The sequence below is a fragment of the Trachurus japonicus genome, chromosome 1, assembly GCF_045865225.1.
Source record: "Trachurus japonicus isolate A0001 chromosome 1, Traja_1.0".
Classification (NCBI taxonomy): Eukaryota; Metazoa; Chordata; class Actinopteri; order Carangiformes; family Carangidae; genus Trachurus; species Trachurus japonicus.
Genome location: NC_140907.1, coordinates 29,942,604 through 29,961,377, shown reverse-complemented (window position 1 = coordinate 29,961,377; position 18,774 = coordinate 29,942,604). Strand labels below are relative to the sequence as shown.

Here is an 18,774-nt window from a genome sequence, read left to right as displayed (position 1 = left end):
CACGAACTCGCATACAACTCACGCTCACAAAATTTAAGACTGAGTCGAGGTGACGTGTCGTTAAAATTGATCAATGATTCCAGAATGATAGCATGGCTGTGGTGGCTAAATCCAGTCTGGACATATCAGAGGATCAATGGACATTTCTGTACTTGTAAGATTTTCTTCTTTTTTTTTTTTTAAGATCTCATGGTTTACATGTGTTTTTATGCGTGTGTATGTGTTTACCCAGAAGAGTTTCCTGCTCCTCCCGTGGTACAAGATCAAAATATGGCAGCTGTCATTATGGCTTGTGTTCTCGCTTTCTTTCTTTCTTTCCACAGTCCAGTCGAGCAGTTTGGCTGGTAGCTTCGGACACGGTATCCACAGCTGTTGAGTGAACGAATGAATTTTAAGGGGCGTGCACCACTCTCCCGGTGATGGACGACCTTACGGGAGGTTTCTCCCCCCCTCAAGTGCTTCTGAAGAGACTCTGAGCAGGAGCGCGGCGTGGGACAGCGGCGGCTCCGCTCCCCACCGCTCGCTACCAAACCTCTGGGACTTCGAACAGCGACGCCTTGGATTCAGCTGCTGCAGCACAAAAAGAGAAATGTGTTAAAAAGAGTATGTGAATCCATCACTTTGGGTCATGTTAAAATATCTAAAAAGTTTAAAGGGATAGTTCAACATTTTTGGCAAATTCCCCCTGTAGTGGGAACTTTAATACACCCCCCATTGCCATAATCCCTATAGTCATAGCAGTAGGTTTGTTACCTTTAATTGTCAGTGCAAGCTGTTTTTAGATCGGCGGGGCAGAGACGCAAGCTGCCCACGAAACGGTACAGGTCCCCTGTCCCTCAAAACTCATCAAATACACAATCCAACAATTCCAAAATGCTCTCGTGGAGAAGTTGTGACCTGCACATTCACCACACTATGACATAATCATGTATAATTATGTAACATTACGACATATGAAGCAAATACTCGGAACTACTTGCGCTTTTGAAATCACTCCGCCCAGCAGCCTTGTCTGGAGTGTAGTTCAGGCTTAATTTGCCTCAAAAACAACTCTTGTCTTGTAATGTTACATGATAATCTCATAGCGTGGTGAATGTGCAGGTCACAACTTGTCCACCAGAGTGTTTTGGAGTTGTTGGATTGTGTATTTGATGAGTTTGATGAAGGAAAGAAAGTACAGCACGCCTCAAATTGTGTTCACTGAGCAGCTTGCGTCTCTGCCCCGCGGATCTCAAAACAACATGCACCGATAATTAAAGGTAATGAGCCTACTGCTGTGACTATAGGGATTATGGTGAGAGGAGGATTTGCCAAAATGTTGAACTATCCCTTTAAACTTTGTACAGACATCCGTGGTCCCCAGAGCATGAATCCAAACAACTTGACGTCTTTTCCAGTAGAGCAACCATGTTTATCAACAAAAGCTATTGGATGGAGGACTGCTATGAAAACTGGAGCAGACACAATCAATTCACCTAGTGTCAGCCTGTCAGACAAATTCATTTTCACAACATCTTCAGCTCCATTTTGCGTCAAGTTTAAGACGATGTACACGTTAATATTATACCTGCTAAAGTTCAGCATCCTACCATCATCAGTTTGAGTCTGTTGTTGTACCTCAAACGGCTGCCATTATGGCTGTCAAGTCTCTGTTTCTTCTAGGTTGGTTTTAAGGATAAAAGGATGAGTTGGCTAATTCAGAAATGCTGCCAATTTAGAGTTAGTTGTTGTACATACCGGTAATGTACATTGGCATTTAGGGGGAAAAAAAAAAAATACAGGCTTTCAAAAGGCAATTAATAACTTGTTTGGAGAAACACAGAAGAAGAATTAAAGAACAGTAATGACCAATAGTGTGTGATTTTACCAGATATCTATATTTTGTGAGATCTATCTGCCAGAGAGGCTTCCAAGAGTTAACGAGCCTGAACAAAACGCACCTTTTTTTTTCTTGTTCTTTTGACCTTTCCTCCTGTTGCCAGACGGGGCTTGTTGCCAGGTGACCGTCCCGTCAGCATCATCAGCTGGTTCTGAGCCCTCGGGACTTTCCTCCTCGTCGGGGACCGGACTTAACCCTGGTGAATGTGACGTATCTCTGCGGGGCACAGCGACCGTTAGGAGTTAAATCACAGCAAACAGGACTGATAGTCAACAGGATGAAGGATCGCCTTCTCTCCCCCACTTACGTCGTCTTGAGCCACCCCTCTGATGTCTTGCTCTCCACAGCCTCAGCGTTTGCCTGTGCACTTACATCTGGGGAACACAATGACAAGAGTGAAAGACTAGATTAGACATATCCAAAAGAGCCTCTGCTGCTGCGTATTTTCAGGATTCAAGATGTGCGACCACTGTGAAATTGTGGTGATAAAATAAGACTCGATAGCAACGTCAGGATGGAGCCACGTGTTGCAAAACTCTGATTTAAGGCGAGACACTACAGGCAAAAACACTGTTTTTTCATGCATTTTGGGCAGTTTTATTTACTTAACATGTATTCTTTCAGTAAAGTGGAAACAAAAAGGTAGTCTTTAAAGGCCGTTTTCTCAAAATTAGTTTTTACTCTGACTGAGCTAGAAATCTCCACTTCAGCAGCACTTACAGGCACCAAACCTTCCAGTTTTATTCCTGTCTATATTCTGAAGGTTTTTACAGAGGAAATTGTTGATATATCATTCACAGCCTGATTTATACAGCATTTTATTCCTAAAAACATGGCAAAATTAGACTTTTTGGGGGCCAGTGACAGTATTCTCATTTACAGAGTGATGTCAACAAAATAAAACAAGAATTTTGAAATGGGCTTTTTCCATTGTTCAGATTTTGGTTCTGGAAATGTATGCAAATAAGCACAAATTTCATTAGACATTGTCTCATTTACATATCTAAACATAAAATTTGACAAAACTTGTAATACAAAAAAATATTTGTCTTATTGTTAGTGATAAACTTGGGAAGTTTCATGGTGATATCTATTAGTTACCCTATTCACCTGTAGTGTATCAGGACACATGACTGAAATCTGTGCTTCCTCAGTTGAAAGGAAAAGCTAAAAATATGAAGTGAAAGTGTGTGAGGACAATGCTGTCAATCCAGAGAGCACCCGACCCGTCTGTTGTGGAGCAGGTGGCTGTGAATAAAATATGAAGTCTGATCTTCAACTAATTACTCAGCCTCGGTTGTGATGATGATTATTCAAAATGCCACCTGCACCTCTTCCTCGGGCCACGACGACGAACCTCTGCTAAAGTACTCTCCTACAGGAAAACCTGCGAGTTGCCAGGGAAAGTAGGTTTGCGTACACACCGTCAGTTTTCATCTTCTTGCTGCCCGTGCTATCCAGGTACGAGTAGTGACTCCAGCCGTCTGTAATTGGAGCGTCTCCACTCCCTTGCTCTCCCTGAACTGGACTGATGCTGCGTTTCCTCAAACCCCTGGAACAAAAGAAATAAATAATTTAAAAAAAAAAGGTCATAAATATATACAGCTCAACAGAAAATGCTAGGCAATAGGTAAACAGACAATAACTAGCTGAAAGACAATATAGCACAGTTGTACCTGGGATATCCAAACCCACTGGAGGTGGTGGAGGTGTAGTGCGGTTTCACCCAGCCGTCCTCGCCCCACGATCTGGCGTTGTGGCCGACCTTCTCCTTCTCCTGCTGCTGCTGTTTGCCCTGGATGTACTCTGCGTACGTCTGGATCCTGTAGCTCTCAGCATAGCGGCTGGTGTTCATGGCTGCGGGATGAGAGGAGCATGTCAACAAGCTGCACCAACCTTTTGTTTTAATGTAAGATGACAGGAGTGTAGTGTGGTGTGAGGAGACGGAGGTCAGACTCACCTATCTGCACCTGGTCTGTTTGACTTAGGGACACGAATGCTGATGTGTCGTCTATCCATGAAACCTGGATGTTCCCTGCACGGAGGAGGACACAGAGTAGAAAAGTGAGCGATACGGTCTTGTTCACACTGCCATTTCAAATCCGATTTTTGTCATATCCAGATTGTGTCTAGTTTGATTTTTTGACAGTCTAAGCAGCCAAAAACCACATGACATGGATTTGTAGAGATCAGATTCAATGCGAACAGTGTCGCTACTCAAATTTTGTGTCACTCGCAGCGCAACAAAGGATGGACAACATAATTCTGGAAAGACCGAAGGCATCACCGATCTGCTGGCACCGAACACCCCGTCGTTCCACCGGTGATCGCATGGAAGGAGGCACAGCTCCGCAGTCCACACGAAAACGTTGCGACATGACAAAAATATAGAACGTCCCTGGTAAAATATCCGTTTATCTTGCCCACACGTCAAAACAAATATGGCCTTTTTAAAAATATTCACTGTGGCCGGAGTTTTTAAAAATCTCTGTTTTAAGCCGTTTTCAATACGTTTGCGTGTGTACGGACCCCAACCCAGATGAAAAAAAGCTGCGTTTATCAAAATTACGTTTTCGTGTGGGTAGAGCCTCAGTTTCTGTTGCTTTCATGCAATTAGCAGTTTATTTACGCCACTGCTCCACCTAACAAATTGGGACATTAACACACACAGTTCCCTTTATGACAGTTTTTACGACAACCTGTTTTATGTTTCTATGCTTTCATGTACGAGTTTTTTTTTTTTTTTTATTAAACTGTGTCTTTGTTTTGTACTATGTTTTCTGCTTCTGATTCTACTGTGAAGCAGTTTGTGAACTCCTGTGAAAAGTTCTAAAAGTATTTCCCACTCATGCATTTTGTTTGATTGATTGTTTGTGGGCGTAGTTTGTTACCACAGAAACCATTGTGGATGAGATGCATAATATGGACACATGCAGCTCGAATCTGATCACTTGCAACATGTAATGTGGACCGTCAGTCAGTGAGATCGGATCCTGGTCAGATTTCTGCTGCCGTCTGAACGAGGCCTAAATCCTGGGAGTGGTATCTGTTTTCCAGGCTGAACGCACAAAGAGCACATCTTACCAAAGGCACTAAAGAGCTGGTAGAGGTCACTGGTCTTCCATTCTTTGGGGAAGGTGACGTACAGGACGTGGTCTCTCTTCGGCTGCACTGTAGGAGCAGAGGAGAAGAGAACGGCAAAGAGAAGAAGTGAGGAGTGATGTAGAGAAGTGGCGAGAGTGATTTAAATTAATCTTAATGTGACAGTCAACAAGCACAGCATTAGCATCAGGCCTGTGGCTTCATTTTGTATTTTTCTGCCCCCACACAGCCCCTCCCTCCCTCCAAAGACTCCAAAGATCTCAAAAATCACTTCAAGCTGTGTTGGGAGTGGAGTTCTGCGCTCTTGTAACCTGACTAGCAGGCTGAATGCATTATGTCCTCATACAATTTTAAACACAGTTTAAATTGTGCATTGTTTACATGCATATTTGCTTGCTTGCAGTCTTAAGTCATCGGTGCCTTTTGCAAGTGCGTTGCTGCATTTCTCTGCCCCTCCACCAACATCTACATCTGGATACATACATGTATCGCACCGCAGAGTTACTGTTAGTCACAAACTTTATAGAGCACCTTTAGCAGTGGTTAACAATCTCTAAAGAATATACAGGTGCATCCTAAATAGAATAGAATAGAATATCATGGAAAAGTTTATTTATGCCAGTACATTATATAGATCCATTCCACACAGAATGAAACATTTCATATCTTTATTCATTTCTTCTAATTGTAATGATGGATTACATTTAATGAAGACCTAAAATTCAGTATTTAAAAAAATTTAATATTACAGAAGACCAATTAAAAAAGCGTTTTTAATATGGAAATATTGGCCTTCTGAAAAGTATGCCCATCTACACTGCCTATAAAAAGTATTCACCACCCTTTGATGTTTTCCCCAAAGTGAAGCTGGATTTTTATAATGTCAATTAATCTTAGTCTATTATGTACTTTTAGTCACTACGGACCTCTGGTTTGTGTCCTTAATAAAGTCTTTATATTATATTATCAAAACTATGTAAAATGTCAAATAAATGATTGCATAAATATTCACCCCCAAGTTACTGTAACATTGAATAGATGCACCTTTGGCTGAAATCACAGTCTGTGTGGATAGGTCTCAGTCAGGCTTGCAGGTCTCTGCAATGTTTGTCAATGTTTCCTTGCAAAACAGCTCAAATTGAGTCAGATTGTTTGGGGATTGGGCGTGAGCAGCTCTTTTCAAGTCGAGACACAAATTCTCGATTGGATTGACGTCTTCTTGGCTTTGACTCGGCCACTCCAGACCAGTCACATTTTATTTCACATCATATAGTTTTAATTAATTGACATCACTTTGTAAAAATCCGGTTTCACTTTGACATTTGAGAGTTATTTTTTTGTAAATTCTTGTCAAGAAAGCCAAATCATATTGGGGAAAACATCTGAGGGGGGTGAATACTTTTTTTTTTAATAGGCAGTGTATATGCACTCAATACTTGGCTGGGGGCTATGTGACTGGAAATGGACTTTTCCATGTTATTCTAATTTGCTGAGATGCCCCTATATAGTAATTGTACTCACGATCTGGTCCTGTGATGTTGAGGTAGGGAATATCTATTATTCTCATCAGGAAAAGCCTTGAGAGGAGAAAGAGGGAGAATTATAAAAACAGTCATTTCAAGAATTTTAATTGTTAAGAGAATTAAAATTATTTTAGGAGAGCAACTTACTTGTTGAAGAAAGGCTCAACGAGTTTGGATCGAGCTGAGATGTAAGCTTTGGGTGGAGTCAGGAAAGAGCCTGAAAAGAGAAAAGTGTCAATCACACCGACTCAGACTGATTTTTTATTTATTTAGACACATTTCTTTTTTTCTTTTTTTTTAACATTTGCAGAAAAGAACCAGTGTGATGGTGCATGTTGTTACCCAGGTAGTTGGCCATGGAGATGAAGCAGAGGCCGGTGATGTAGGCGTCGTACCCAGCCTCGTGGAGCTGCTCCTGGGCTGTGTCGTAACTGAGGAACCCTTCGGCTGTTCCTGGAACAGCGCGGAGGAGAAGAAAAGGCGTCAGACGACAGGAAGGATTTTAGACCGAGGAGAACATGACAGGGAATTTGTATCGGGTGTGTTTTCTCACCGACTTGCGGTGACTTGAAGGGAGTCTCCTTCAGCTGTTTCTCCAGCTCGGCCAGAGAGGTGTTGGTGATCAGCTCCTTCACCACAACAAGGTAAAACACAACTTGTTAAAGGGATAGTTCAACAATTTGGCAAATTGGCTTTATGCACTTATTGGACCAACTGATTAATCCAGGTGTGTCTGACCATTATTGTGAGGTCAGACACACCTGGATTAATTAGTTGGTCCAATAATGTAAGACAGGAAATAAAGGCGCTGGCTTATTTCAGGAAATACTTGGAGCTGTGCATAAAGCCCATTGGCCCATTGCCATAATCCCTATAGTCATAGCAGTAGGTTCATTACCTTTAATTGTCGGTGCAAGCTATTTTTAGAACAGCGGAGCAAAGCCGCGAGCTGCTCAGAGCTACGCTACGGAGGCTCATGGGATTTCTTGGTTTCCCTCATCAAACTCATCAAATACACAATCCAACAACTCCAAAGCACTCTCGTGGTCTCTGAATTTGCCTCTAAAACAACTCCGTTCCGTTATTATCTCATAGTGTGGTGAATGTGCAGGTCACAACTTGTCCACCAGAGCGTTTTGGAGTTGTTGGATTGTGTATTTGATGAGTTTGATGAGGGAAACCAAGAAATCCCATGAGCCTCCGTAGCGTAGCTCTGAGCAGCTCGCGGCTCTGCTCCGCCGTTCTAAAAATAGCTTGCACTGACAATTAAAGGTGACGAACCTACTGCTACGACTATAGGGATTATGGCAATGGGCCAATTTGCCAAAATGTTGAACCATCCCTTTAATGTTAGAGAACATATTTACTGAACAGACATAGAGAACAAATACAAGTGAACATTTATACCTTGAACGGCTGAGTGGAGGCCATTAACTTTGTGTCCAGAAGTCTGCAAGACAACAGGTAAACAAGATAAATAACACTGAACAACATCTGTTTTTAAGAGATAAAAACACACTTGAGGTCAAACTACTAAACTGTCACTTTTAAATGATTGTGAAAGCTGTGGACTATTGATTTATTTATTTATTTGTTGAGGCTTTTTATTGTGTATTGCTACTGTTTTTATTTTGCCATTGTTTATCATATGTTGTTACTGTTGTTGTTGGTTTTTATTGCACTATTTATAGGTTTTAATGGCTGAGAGAGAGCCAGGGCAGAATGCATTTCATTGCACTTGATTCTACAAAGTTGAAAAGAGTGATGCGTTACCTTGGAAAGACACACATCGTGACCTCTTTGAAATCTTGAAGATCCTGGAGAAAAGAAAAAAAAAAAAAAAAGGAGTCACAGCCGTAGTAATTATGCATAGATCACATTACTCAGCTCCAAGTTTGTGTAGCGAAAAGGTTCAATATTTAAAATCTCCATGTTGAGTCTGTACCTCTGGGAGCGGGCAGTAGAACTGGTGGATGGTGTGCATCACGTCCAGCAGCATGTTGTGGCCAACAACCAGTTTGCCCTGTGTGTGTTGGACAAAATATGTTACCAGTGAAATTTAGCAAAGACATTTAAAACAACTAAAATTGGCTATATTGGCAATAAAGACATGTCATGTAGTAAAAGACGAAGTAAAGATGGATTATCTTGACAGTTGTGATTGATGACAGTTTATACTTCCGAGGTGTCACTGTGTGTTGAGGCCGACTTACGGATTTAGAGATGGCGTGGATGACCCTGGAGAAGCCAACGGCATCATTTAGCTCCTCCTGTTGGAGAGGGTAAGAACAAAACCTGTAGTCAGACAGGAGCTCAGTCTCGAGTCTCGAATGAGGCCAAGATGTTTCTATACAATATTGGGATAAATAAAAAATAAAAAACTGAGGAGTGGTATATCTGATTTTTGTCTGAAGCTCAAACTCACCTGCTCTCTCTCCAGTTTTTGCTGCTCCCTCCTCTTCCTCTCCTCATCATCTACTTTGCTAACCTGGATGAATCGCTCCTTCTGCAAACAAACAGAAAACACATCAATGATTCCACAGACATTTAAAAATATATTATATAAATCTTGTATATAAAAGATCACAAAAAATAAAAGAAATGGAACATAATCCAACCTTTTCTGTTTCCAAGGTTTCCACATGAAGGCCCTTGGGAAACCTAAGAGAACAAGAAAACTTCAGAAAAAAGAAAATCTACAACAAACAATCATAATAACAGCCCAGTTTCAAGTGCCACTCACTTCCAGTTCAGGGTCTGGTAGATCAACTTTCTCTGAAACCTGGTAAGAAAAGATGAAAAGGTTCAGATTGAAATACAAATGAAATACAAATGAATCTGTATGAAAACACAAACAACCTCGATGTGGCCTTTTGAGAGACGGGCTCACTCACCCGGTGCACGGCTCCAGGTCCAGAGTCTTCTCTGAGTTTGTGAACAGAGCCTCAACTCTCTCTCTGTGTGCAGAAATCAAAGTGGAAAAGATCAAAACTCTACTGCCAACATAACTGTTTATTTGTTTTGTTGTTAGGAAGTTTCATCATCTCTCCTTTAATTCATCATCACATGAGTCGGAGCCACAGTAGAAGCTTTGTAACAACAGCAACCTGACAGTTTCTTTCCCCCCATATGTGTCCTGTTCTTTGGTCTGAAATAAGAGCCACTACTGCTTCTTCTCTTCTGTGTACATGTTTTACTCACATCTGGACTCGAGGGTACTCTGCACTGCACTGTAACACTTACACCACCCTGTTGATGAAGTCTTTGTGCTCCTCTGGTACATTTGCGCAGCCTTTGGACGAGGGGGAGATGTAGGACGGCGTCCCGACACCGTTTGCATGTTGATTCCTCCTCTCCTCCGTCTGCTCCCTCAGCTGGGCTTCCTCGTCTTGATTTAGGTACGGGATTCCTTTGAAAACCAGGAGGGGACGAAAAAAAGAAATCAGTATTTTATTTTATTTCATTTCATTTCTGTGTAGTGAGCTGGAGCTCTGTGTTTTTTTGCTCTTACACAGTGACTTAACTAGAACAGCTGCAAAACTAAACAGTTTACTGCATTCCTTCAAATTAAACAGAGCCTGTGTTCTGGAAAGTCTAGTGCGAGATGAAAAGGAAAGTTGCTGAACATTATTCTCGGCATGATTCATGCATTTTTTAGAAGATACTCAATGTCAACATCAACACAGAGGAGCGCGCAAGTGAACCACAGCAAACGACGCCGTTGCAAGTTCTTCTAAGCCTGTATAATGTTTTATATGCAATCACACATTTTGAAGCTGTGAACAAGTGGGAGTGTAACCGTCGTTTGCAATGGTAAAACGGGCAATATAAAGAAACAAAAAGATTTAAAAAGAGAAGAAAGACTTTCCCATAACTGTTAGTCACTGCATCAGCGAGCCAATAAACAGGACGCAAGCGGCATTTCGTTTCGTCAGAGCTCTGGAATCAGACTAACCAAAGATCCCCATCACAAATCTTCGTGAGGAGCTACAGGCCCAGCTGTTCAGCGCTGGTGACAGATGACAGCTTTTCTTACACAACACATGAACCCGTGTTGAAGTGCAGATTTGAAAAGGATTCCTTCTTCAGTTTTTTTACCTACAGATATTCCTTGAATAAAACTGTCCAAATGTTGTATAACAAAAAATATATTAGAAGTTTTCCTAAGGATTATGTGTTAAATATGTTCAAAAAAACAAAGAACATCAGGACAAACTAAGCAAACACTCACTACCAGCTGAAGTAAAAGTTTGATACTTGGTGCTGTGAGCTTAAATAAGTTGGTAGTCAGGACAGATTCATGACAGATGCCTTGCAGGACACATAAGAGTGGACATCTCAGTGTTATTTCATTACACTCACCGTGACAGAACACCTTGTTGAAGTCGAATCCCTGACTGGCCAGAAAATCAATACTGGAGCTCTGAAAATGAAGAAAAGTGAACCTCAACTTTCAAACTTTCAAACAAAACAAACTCAAATATAATCTTTTCACTGCTGACTGAGCAGAAACTATTTTAAACCATTTAAATCACAGACCCCCACAAGTCATCTGTTGTTCACAAAAGAAATTACCCCAGTGAATAATAATAACGCCGACTTACTTGGCAGATGAACTTAATGTCAGGGGACGTCCTGTTGAACGGTTTCGGGAATATATAAAAATTAAAAGGCTTTGTGACATACCTAGGGAGACATAAGAGGAAACAAAAGAAAAATGAGGATAATAGCTGAATCACTTTCATCATTAGCTCTTAGCTGGCAAACATGTTTTTTTTTGCATAAAACCCAACAATGGCATCGGCAGTGGAACTTGGGATAAATCAGTCACTGCACAATAAATGTTCTGGGGCCCTGAGGCTGTTAGCCACTTTGTAATCCAGTGCTGCTTTAATGCAGGAGATGGCACAGGGAGTAATTGTTATTTGTCCGCCCCAACAATACACACAAATCTATCCTGTCCAGACACTGTGTCCAACAACTGTCGCCCAGAGGACTCGCAACAAGTTGGCCCCTGTTATCTGCACCTGATGGAAAAACCGAGCTGGCCTCAAAACACTGCATCTTTTTTATGGATGTAACAAATAACACATTTGAATAATGAGCCAGTGAGACAATCTTGGGATTCCTTTGGGAGAGATGAACGGTACATTTGATTTTCCTCACACAATACAACGGTCAGAAGCTGTACGTGGTCAGTGGATGTTACTTACTTTGACTTTGCCTGGTCGTATTTGAAGGTACACAGTCCAAACTGGAACAGCAGAAAGTCCATAGAGTGCTGTCAGACAGAGAGGAAGAGGTTTAATGAGATTAAAAACAAAGAAACCAATGTCAAACGGCTGCAGGACCATAGTGGAAAACTGGGATGCACTGGTCCTACAGGAGCTGCAGCCGCTCCACCTTGTGTGCATGCTTTGGCACAACTAGACTGTCTTCATTGTTGTCTTCCTTGCTCTATTCTGCACACATGCCATCTAGTTTATGTCTGTCCGTCCTCCTCTGTTGTCCCCTCAGAGGTTACTAATGTATTTTCTCAATTTATGACCTGTTCTGTGGAGTTTAGAGTGTAGGGTTCAGGGACAGAAGGTGTTGCATCGCTGTGCAGACTGTAAAGCCCTTTGATTTGTGATACTGGACTCTATAAATTAAATGAAATCTGGCTGAAGATGTGCAATAATTTAAAAAAAAAAAAAACCCTCTGCTGACCTTTTTCAGTTTGGTGTACCGCTCCTCTGGTGTGTCCAGCCCGTTGGTTAGTGCACTGACATTAGGACCGTCACTTATCCCTAAAAGAAACACACACATGTCACCTTTCTACAGACACAACATTTCAGTTTGGTCAGTCTCCACTTCTGCTTTAAAAAACACTCTGCACATCGTCACCTGAAAACTCCCCATCGATGGCAAGGAAGTCCGCATCCTCTATCGCGCTGTACACCGCGTTTAAGCTGTCCTTATAATCTGGAGGGGAAAGAAAGAAAGCAAAAGTGCCATTAATACCAGTGAGTTACCGTGCTGCTGCTGCTGCTGCGGGAAGCGTGCTTGGCTTGGCCCGCAGAGGAGCTCACAAACCCCGCAGAGGAGCTGGTTTCCTCCTCGCTGCTGCTGCTGCTACCTAGTTAGCTAGTTAGCTACCTAGCAGCAGCAGCAGCACAAACAGAAAAATTAAAAGCGCCCGAAGCGTTTTCAGTTTAATACACGTCTCTGCTCGGTTGTACAGTTTCGTAATGTCCACATGCGAATGAAAACAAATAGCAGTGTGCACTAGCGTGTGGCCGGATACTTACTCTTTCGTGTCACCTCCATCCCTGCACAATGACTGAACCGGGCTGACAGCTAACGACAGCTAGCATCAACGGGCTTTTAACCGTTTTACAAACACTTCCGGGCCGCTCGTGCTGCCGCGAGACAAAGTGCTGCTGTGAAGCTGCGGCGAAACTACACGATGCAGGCTGCTGCTGCTGCTCACCTGGATTTGGATTCATTCAACATAATTTAGGTACAAAATTATAATTATTTTCATGAACATATCTGCAGCAATTTCATAGACTTGCTCAGTTACAAATATACAGATATTTTACTATTTTTTCATTCCACTTTAACACATCTAGCTACTCTTTTATATTCAAAGTATATTTAATTATTTTTTTCAATCAAATATATCTGCTTATTATTACAGACAGAAAATGTATAGGCTTACTCAATTACCAATTTTAGGTAGGCTATTTTAATCTATTTTCATTCCACTAACCTATATTCAAAGGGAAATGTACATAGGCTAGTTTTTTTTTTTTTTTTTACTCCACTACTTTTTTCTCTTTTGACTCAAATATTGTTGCTGTTAATCTGGCTTGTAGACTATAAAATATGTTAAAATATCAATGCTCAGGTTTGTTGTCCATGTTTTTGCATGCTCCTCCTATTTGTTAGTGTATCCATGCACACTGTTATTTTCTGTAAGTAGCCTAAGGCTTTAAGTTCCAATAATCAATATCAAATTGTTTGTAATACCAAACCAAGTTCTATCTATCTATCTATCTATCTATCTATCTATCTATCTATCTATCTATCTATCTATCTATCTATCTATCTATCTATCTATCTATCTATCTATCTATCTACAGTATCTATCTACAAAACAGTCCTGAAACATTACAGTTATGGGACTTTTTGTTTTGTTTCTCAGACAATCAAAGGTCATCAGGTCACAAAGTTATGGACCTCTTACACTTTCCAGTTGTAAGTTTTCAAAAACAGAAAGCAGCACATCCAAACAATGTGGTACACTCTAAAGAGAAAGCTTGTCAAAGGTTATGTTTATCTACTTAAATTCACGTGTAATTCTTATCCTGTGTGATGTATTATATCTGTCTCAGGCCCTGTGTTTGTTGCTGTTGTTTCATGTTTTTCTCAATAATCTATAATTTTATCACAGTTTGCACCTGTGGTATACCAAATGTCATGCTGTTTAATACAGCTATATCTACGATACCAACTATCCACACAGCCTCTCTTCGCCTCACTATCTCTCTGCCTGTATCACTGTGTCCTTTTGTGCATCCAATTTACTGTAAGCAGGAGGATGCGTCCAAACTGCAGCTCCACTGTCAAACCATGTGGGGAAAATAAAAGAATGGCTCAAAGAAAACTCCAGAGAAATGGTTTACCCGAAGACACCAAAAGTGTTATTTCTTATACCGTTCTTGTGCCCAGAGTTATTCATTATTCAGTTATTCATTTCCTTTGCTTTCTACAGGGTGGCAGGAAGCTGGAGCCTGCAAAACACTGACACTACAGGGCAAAGGGAACTGGATAATCTCCTTCACAGCTACTCACATTAAAAGCGGCCATTCACAACAACAGGTTTTTGTGGTTCTCGATTGTATCCGCTACATCTTTGAGTCCCAAAGTTGGTGTTTCTGAAGTCTGCCCGTCGGTGCACCTGCCGCTGGGTTTGATCGAGACCGAGCAGTTGCTGCAATCATCATACACTTTGCATTGTACAATGAATATAAAAAAAGTATTTTTCAGGAGAAAATGTCCCCTGCAGTAAAGGCAGGGGTGAGTTGTTCTTCTCTCCAGTGAAAGACGACAATTCAAAAACTACAGAGGGGGATTTTTTCTTTCTTTAATGAAGGGAAGCAGACACAAAAAGACTTCAGCTTTTATGTCAGCTGCGGGGGAGTAAAAATTGTAGAATTAAATATTATTTGACAGAACATTATGAATGGAAATCGAAGTCTTTGCTATTCTTCAGCTTTAAGGGTTTTTAAACACAACAGAAATCCACATTATCTCACTGTAAGTCAAATACAGCAGTGTATGCAGGCAGTGAGTTTTATTACCTTGAAAGCAGGCAGGCTATACACTCTGTCTAGATTATTATTGTGTATATATATCTTTACAACATGAAACAAGAAGAGAACAAAACACAGAAGAAACATGGAGGAAACAAACAAACATCAGGATGACAGACGATTTGATGTAAACGATGGTGTTGAACCTGCCAGGCATCGCTCTCTGCAGAACCTCCACCAGTGCCTTGGGTGGAAAACATCAAAAAACAAAACAAACAACAAAACCAGGTGCCTGTTGTAAGCCATGCAGGTAAATCATCTGGGACCAACCAGCCACTGATGTTTTACTCCTTCAACCCCCAGTACATCTGGTGGTCGAGTGGTAACAGCAGAGATTTCTGTAGCCTATGCCAGTGGTTCTCAAACTTTTTTTTACATTAAGGACCCCTAAATTGACACAAATCAGACCACGGACCCCCATTGGACAGAATTTTGAAGCAAATACACAAATATTTGTTATGAGACTGAAGAACATTACATTTTTAGTCAATGTATGTTCCAATTAGGGCCGATGGCAGGAATCTTTGGAAATATTGTAGATACATTTCTGGAAAATAGAAAATCCTAGAAGAAACTGGTAAAACTTCTTTTTAAAAAAAGGAAAATAAATAAATGAAACAATCTAGAAAAAGTGGTCAAATTTCTAATTATATATTTATATATAAATGTTAAAAATAATAATAATAATAATAAAAAACTTGAGGACCCCCTTGAACCCTCTCAAGGACCCCTGGGGCGTCCCCGAACCCCACTTTGAAAACCACCGGCCTATGCTTCCCGTTGCTGATGATGCCCGAGGTGTTGCCTGCCTGCCTGGCCTCCAACTCCTCAGCTGCAGCCAGAATCGGCCTCCTCAGCCAGATCTTTACTGTAAAATACCTTGATGCTTCTAGATGTTGAAGAGCTGAAGAAGGAGAAGGAGAAGACCTGGCATCCCACCTAAAAGCCCTCCAGCCATGCAGCCTCTCATACCCATCCAACAGGTCAGAGGACTCTTTCCTCTCAGGCAGCCTCTATAACCTCTCCTCCTCCTCCTCCTCCTCCTCCTCCTCATGGGGGATCCTGATTTATATGAATGGGATGTTCTTTGGAGCACATCACTTTTATCTACAGCCAGAGTGTTACAGAGGTTATCTCCTGCAGGAACTGAAGCTATACCTTCTCTTTCCCATCTGCAAGATTCGCTGAATCTGTCAGGCGGAGACCTTTTGGCGCTTTCTCCCCGGATGCCTGCATGGTGAATAGATGAAGTGCCTGCTGTTTGTATTCTGTCCTGTATCTGTCCAAACTGTTCAGTGAGTTCCCTCAGCGTGGGGTCATCTTGCCACCATCTGCAGCTCTTCGTGGTGGCCTTCAACCAGAGGAGAGGGGCCTCACCTCACCCCAGGCCTGCATGCTAATAACTTCTGCCTGGACTCTGCCACCAACATTGCGACGTCTCAGTGTGTCGATTGCCTCACTGACCTCCGTTTGCTCCTTCAGCTGCCTCCCTGTGCATATGGGGAGATGTGCAGCTCTCACCACCAGCTGGTCAGTGGACCTCATCTCCAGGACCAGAGGCTTGTCGTCCTCTCCTCACGTATACCCCCAAGCAGATAGATCGAAGTGGGGGATCTGCAGGGCGTACTTTCCTAAAACACTTGTCTCTGAAAACAATCCTGGCAGCCACAGCCACTCTCTGATGTAGGAGTTTGAAAGTCGATCCATCCTGCATCCTGCTGCTGAGGAGGGGATTTCAGAGGGGTCACAACGCTATAGCACCCTACACTTGCAGCATGCAGAACAACTTTTTTTTTTTGTTAGACTGACTCATTCAGGCTTGGTGTGGCTAACATTTCAACAAAGTAGGTGTGAGAGAAAAAAAAAAAAAAGAACTGAACAAAATTATCCATTTACATATCAGCCAGTTGGGCTTCTTTTAATTTTATCTATTCTATTAAAGGAATAGTTCACCAAAAAATGAAATTCAGTCATTATTGACTCACCCTCATGCTGATGAATACTCTGGAATAGTTTTTTATTCCTCAAAGTGCATCTGGAGACCAGGGAGACCGGTTCGTAATCCAATGAAATCCTTATATGAGAGTCAATAGCGCCTGTATTGAATTTGCCTGGGGCGCGCTTTCAAGTTCAGGTGCGTGAACATCAGAGCGCAATACAGGACTGTTTAGGCTGTAAAAATGTCCTAAATGACGTTGTTTTGAGTAAACTCTGGACTATATCCCTTCAGGACACTTGGATTGCAGTGGACGAGCAGTAAGGAGGAAGATTACAAGGTTTTTGTAGTTTTATGGACATTTTTGTGTTGGACGCCACTGACTCTCATATAAGGATTTCGTTGGACTACGAACCAGCCTCCCGGGTCTCCAGATGCACTTTGAGGAATAAGAAATTACTCTGGAGTATTCATCAGCATGAGGGTGAGTCAATAATGAATTCATTTTTTGGTTAACTATTCCTTTAATGCCATAGACAGAAAATACTGTATAATGAGATGCAATATAAAAAGTACATCGACACATAACTAAATAAACAACCTGACCTTACTGAGCAATATGTTGGAACCACTTCCCGTCGTTGGTGCGTGGCGACTTAGTAACACCACACTTGTACTTGGCAAGGAGCAGGCTGTGGTCAGTCCTCGCCAGGCCATCTGAGCTCCTCTCACCATCTGCTCGTCCGAGAGGAGCTCTGCCGTGAAAGACCGTGGACAAGTAGAGGAATCTCTTTCCCCTACGCCTACGGTAAAGATGGTGCCTGTTGCTTCTGATCCCTTTCCAGAGAGACAGACAGACTTTATAGCCCACACGTTCACAAGCTCATCGAGTAGCCGTCTTGATGGGCCTGCTGCTGTCTAGAGCATTAGTTGTGATGTCGCCCATGTCGCCTCTCAATGGCAGTTTCATCTGCCTTGCTGTAAAGTAAGAGAGAGGAGGAAGATGGCATGCAGATCCCATCGTGATGCCTCTTCTTAGCTGTTGCCAACTTGAGGTGAAAACCTGGTAGGTACGACACATTCGAATGTCCTTGAAGTGTTTTATAAGGAAGTTGGTCGTCTTCTCTGGCTCCTTGTCCTTCATAATGAACTGCACTGGCTCTGTCTGTCTGATTGATGGGATGTGTTGATTTTTTCATGCAGCTCTGATGAGGTTCAACAGGATTTTGAGGAGGACGCCCTGCTGAGGGAGGCTCTTGTAGAGCTTGTACAGTGTGGTACAGTGTGGTATATCCCATCCGTGCTTGGAGTTCCTGCTGCACTTGCCTTTTGTGACGACCTCTGTCACCTTTGGAGCTCAGCCATAATTGACGTGGAAAAACAGATTACAACAGAGCACATCATGGTGACAGATGCTTACGTAGGTGATAGATGGCAGGGCAAATTAAACAGATGTAACTGACAAGTGGGAGTGAGAAGTTGTGAGTGTTTACAGTATGTGCTTGAGAGGGTTCAAGGGGGTCCCCAACCTTTTCTTGAAATTTAAACACTTTTTTCCAGAAATATTACGTTTTTTTCCCCCAAATATTCTATACATTTTTCCAAAAATTGGCCCTCATTTGAACGTACTGTAGGCCTATATTGTCTAAAAAAGTAACATTATTCAGTCTCGAACAAATATTTGTGTATTTCTGGTGTTTGTTTCAAAATTGTGTCCAGTGGGGGTCTAATTTGTGTCAGTTTAGGGGTCTTTGATGTAAAAAAGTTTGAGAATCATATGATCTATGGGATGCCTTTATGTTTGAATGACCGCTAAGGTGTCTACTGTTACGGTTTTTCCCACAGACACTCTGCAGCGGAAAACTCACGTATCATTGAAAAACTTCAAACATACTCAGGTTTCAGTCACACTTTTACTTTGATTATTCATAACGTTGTGGCTTTAAGATCTGTCACACATATGTGAGCAGAAAT

At 41.8% G+C, this 18,774-nt stretch overlaps 1 protein-coding gene across 1 annotated transcript; it reads right to left on the bottom strand.

Moving 5' to 3' along the window:
• Positions 1 to 160: 160 nt before the first annotated feature.
• parn (poly(A)-specific ribonuclease (deadenylation nuclease)) lies at positions 161 to 12,858 on the bottom strand. Its single transcript, XM_085784469.1, has 26 exons — positions 12,795 to 12,858; positions 12,391 to 12,468; positions 12,214 to 12,293; positions 11,718 to 11,785; positions 11,109 to 11,190; positions 10,867 to 10,927; positions 9,748 to 9,913; positions 9,399 to 9,461; positions 9,248 to 9,286; positions 9,123 to 9,165; positions 8,930 to 9,010; positions 8,718 to 8,774; positions 8,450 to 8,527; positions 8,278 to 8,321; positions 7,912 to 7,954; positions 7,058 to 7,133; positions 6,847 to 6,957; positions 6,652 to 6,721; positions 6,503 to 6,558; positions 4,964 to 5,050; positions 3,840 to 3,914; positions 3,556 to 3,736; positions 3,304 to 3,431; positions 2,187 to 2,253; positions 1,932 to 2,095; positions 161 to 567 (listed from the first exon to the last, which is right to left on the bottom strand). The coding sequence occupies exons 1-26, from the start codon at positions 12,811 to 12,813 to the stop codon at positions 524 to 526; spliced, it is 2,061 nt and encodes a 686-aa protein (XP_085640595.1). The 5' UTR covers positions 12,814 to 12,858; the 3' UTR covers positions 161 to 523.
• Positions 12,859 to 18,774: the final 5,916 nt, after the last annotated feature.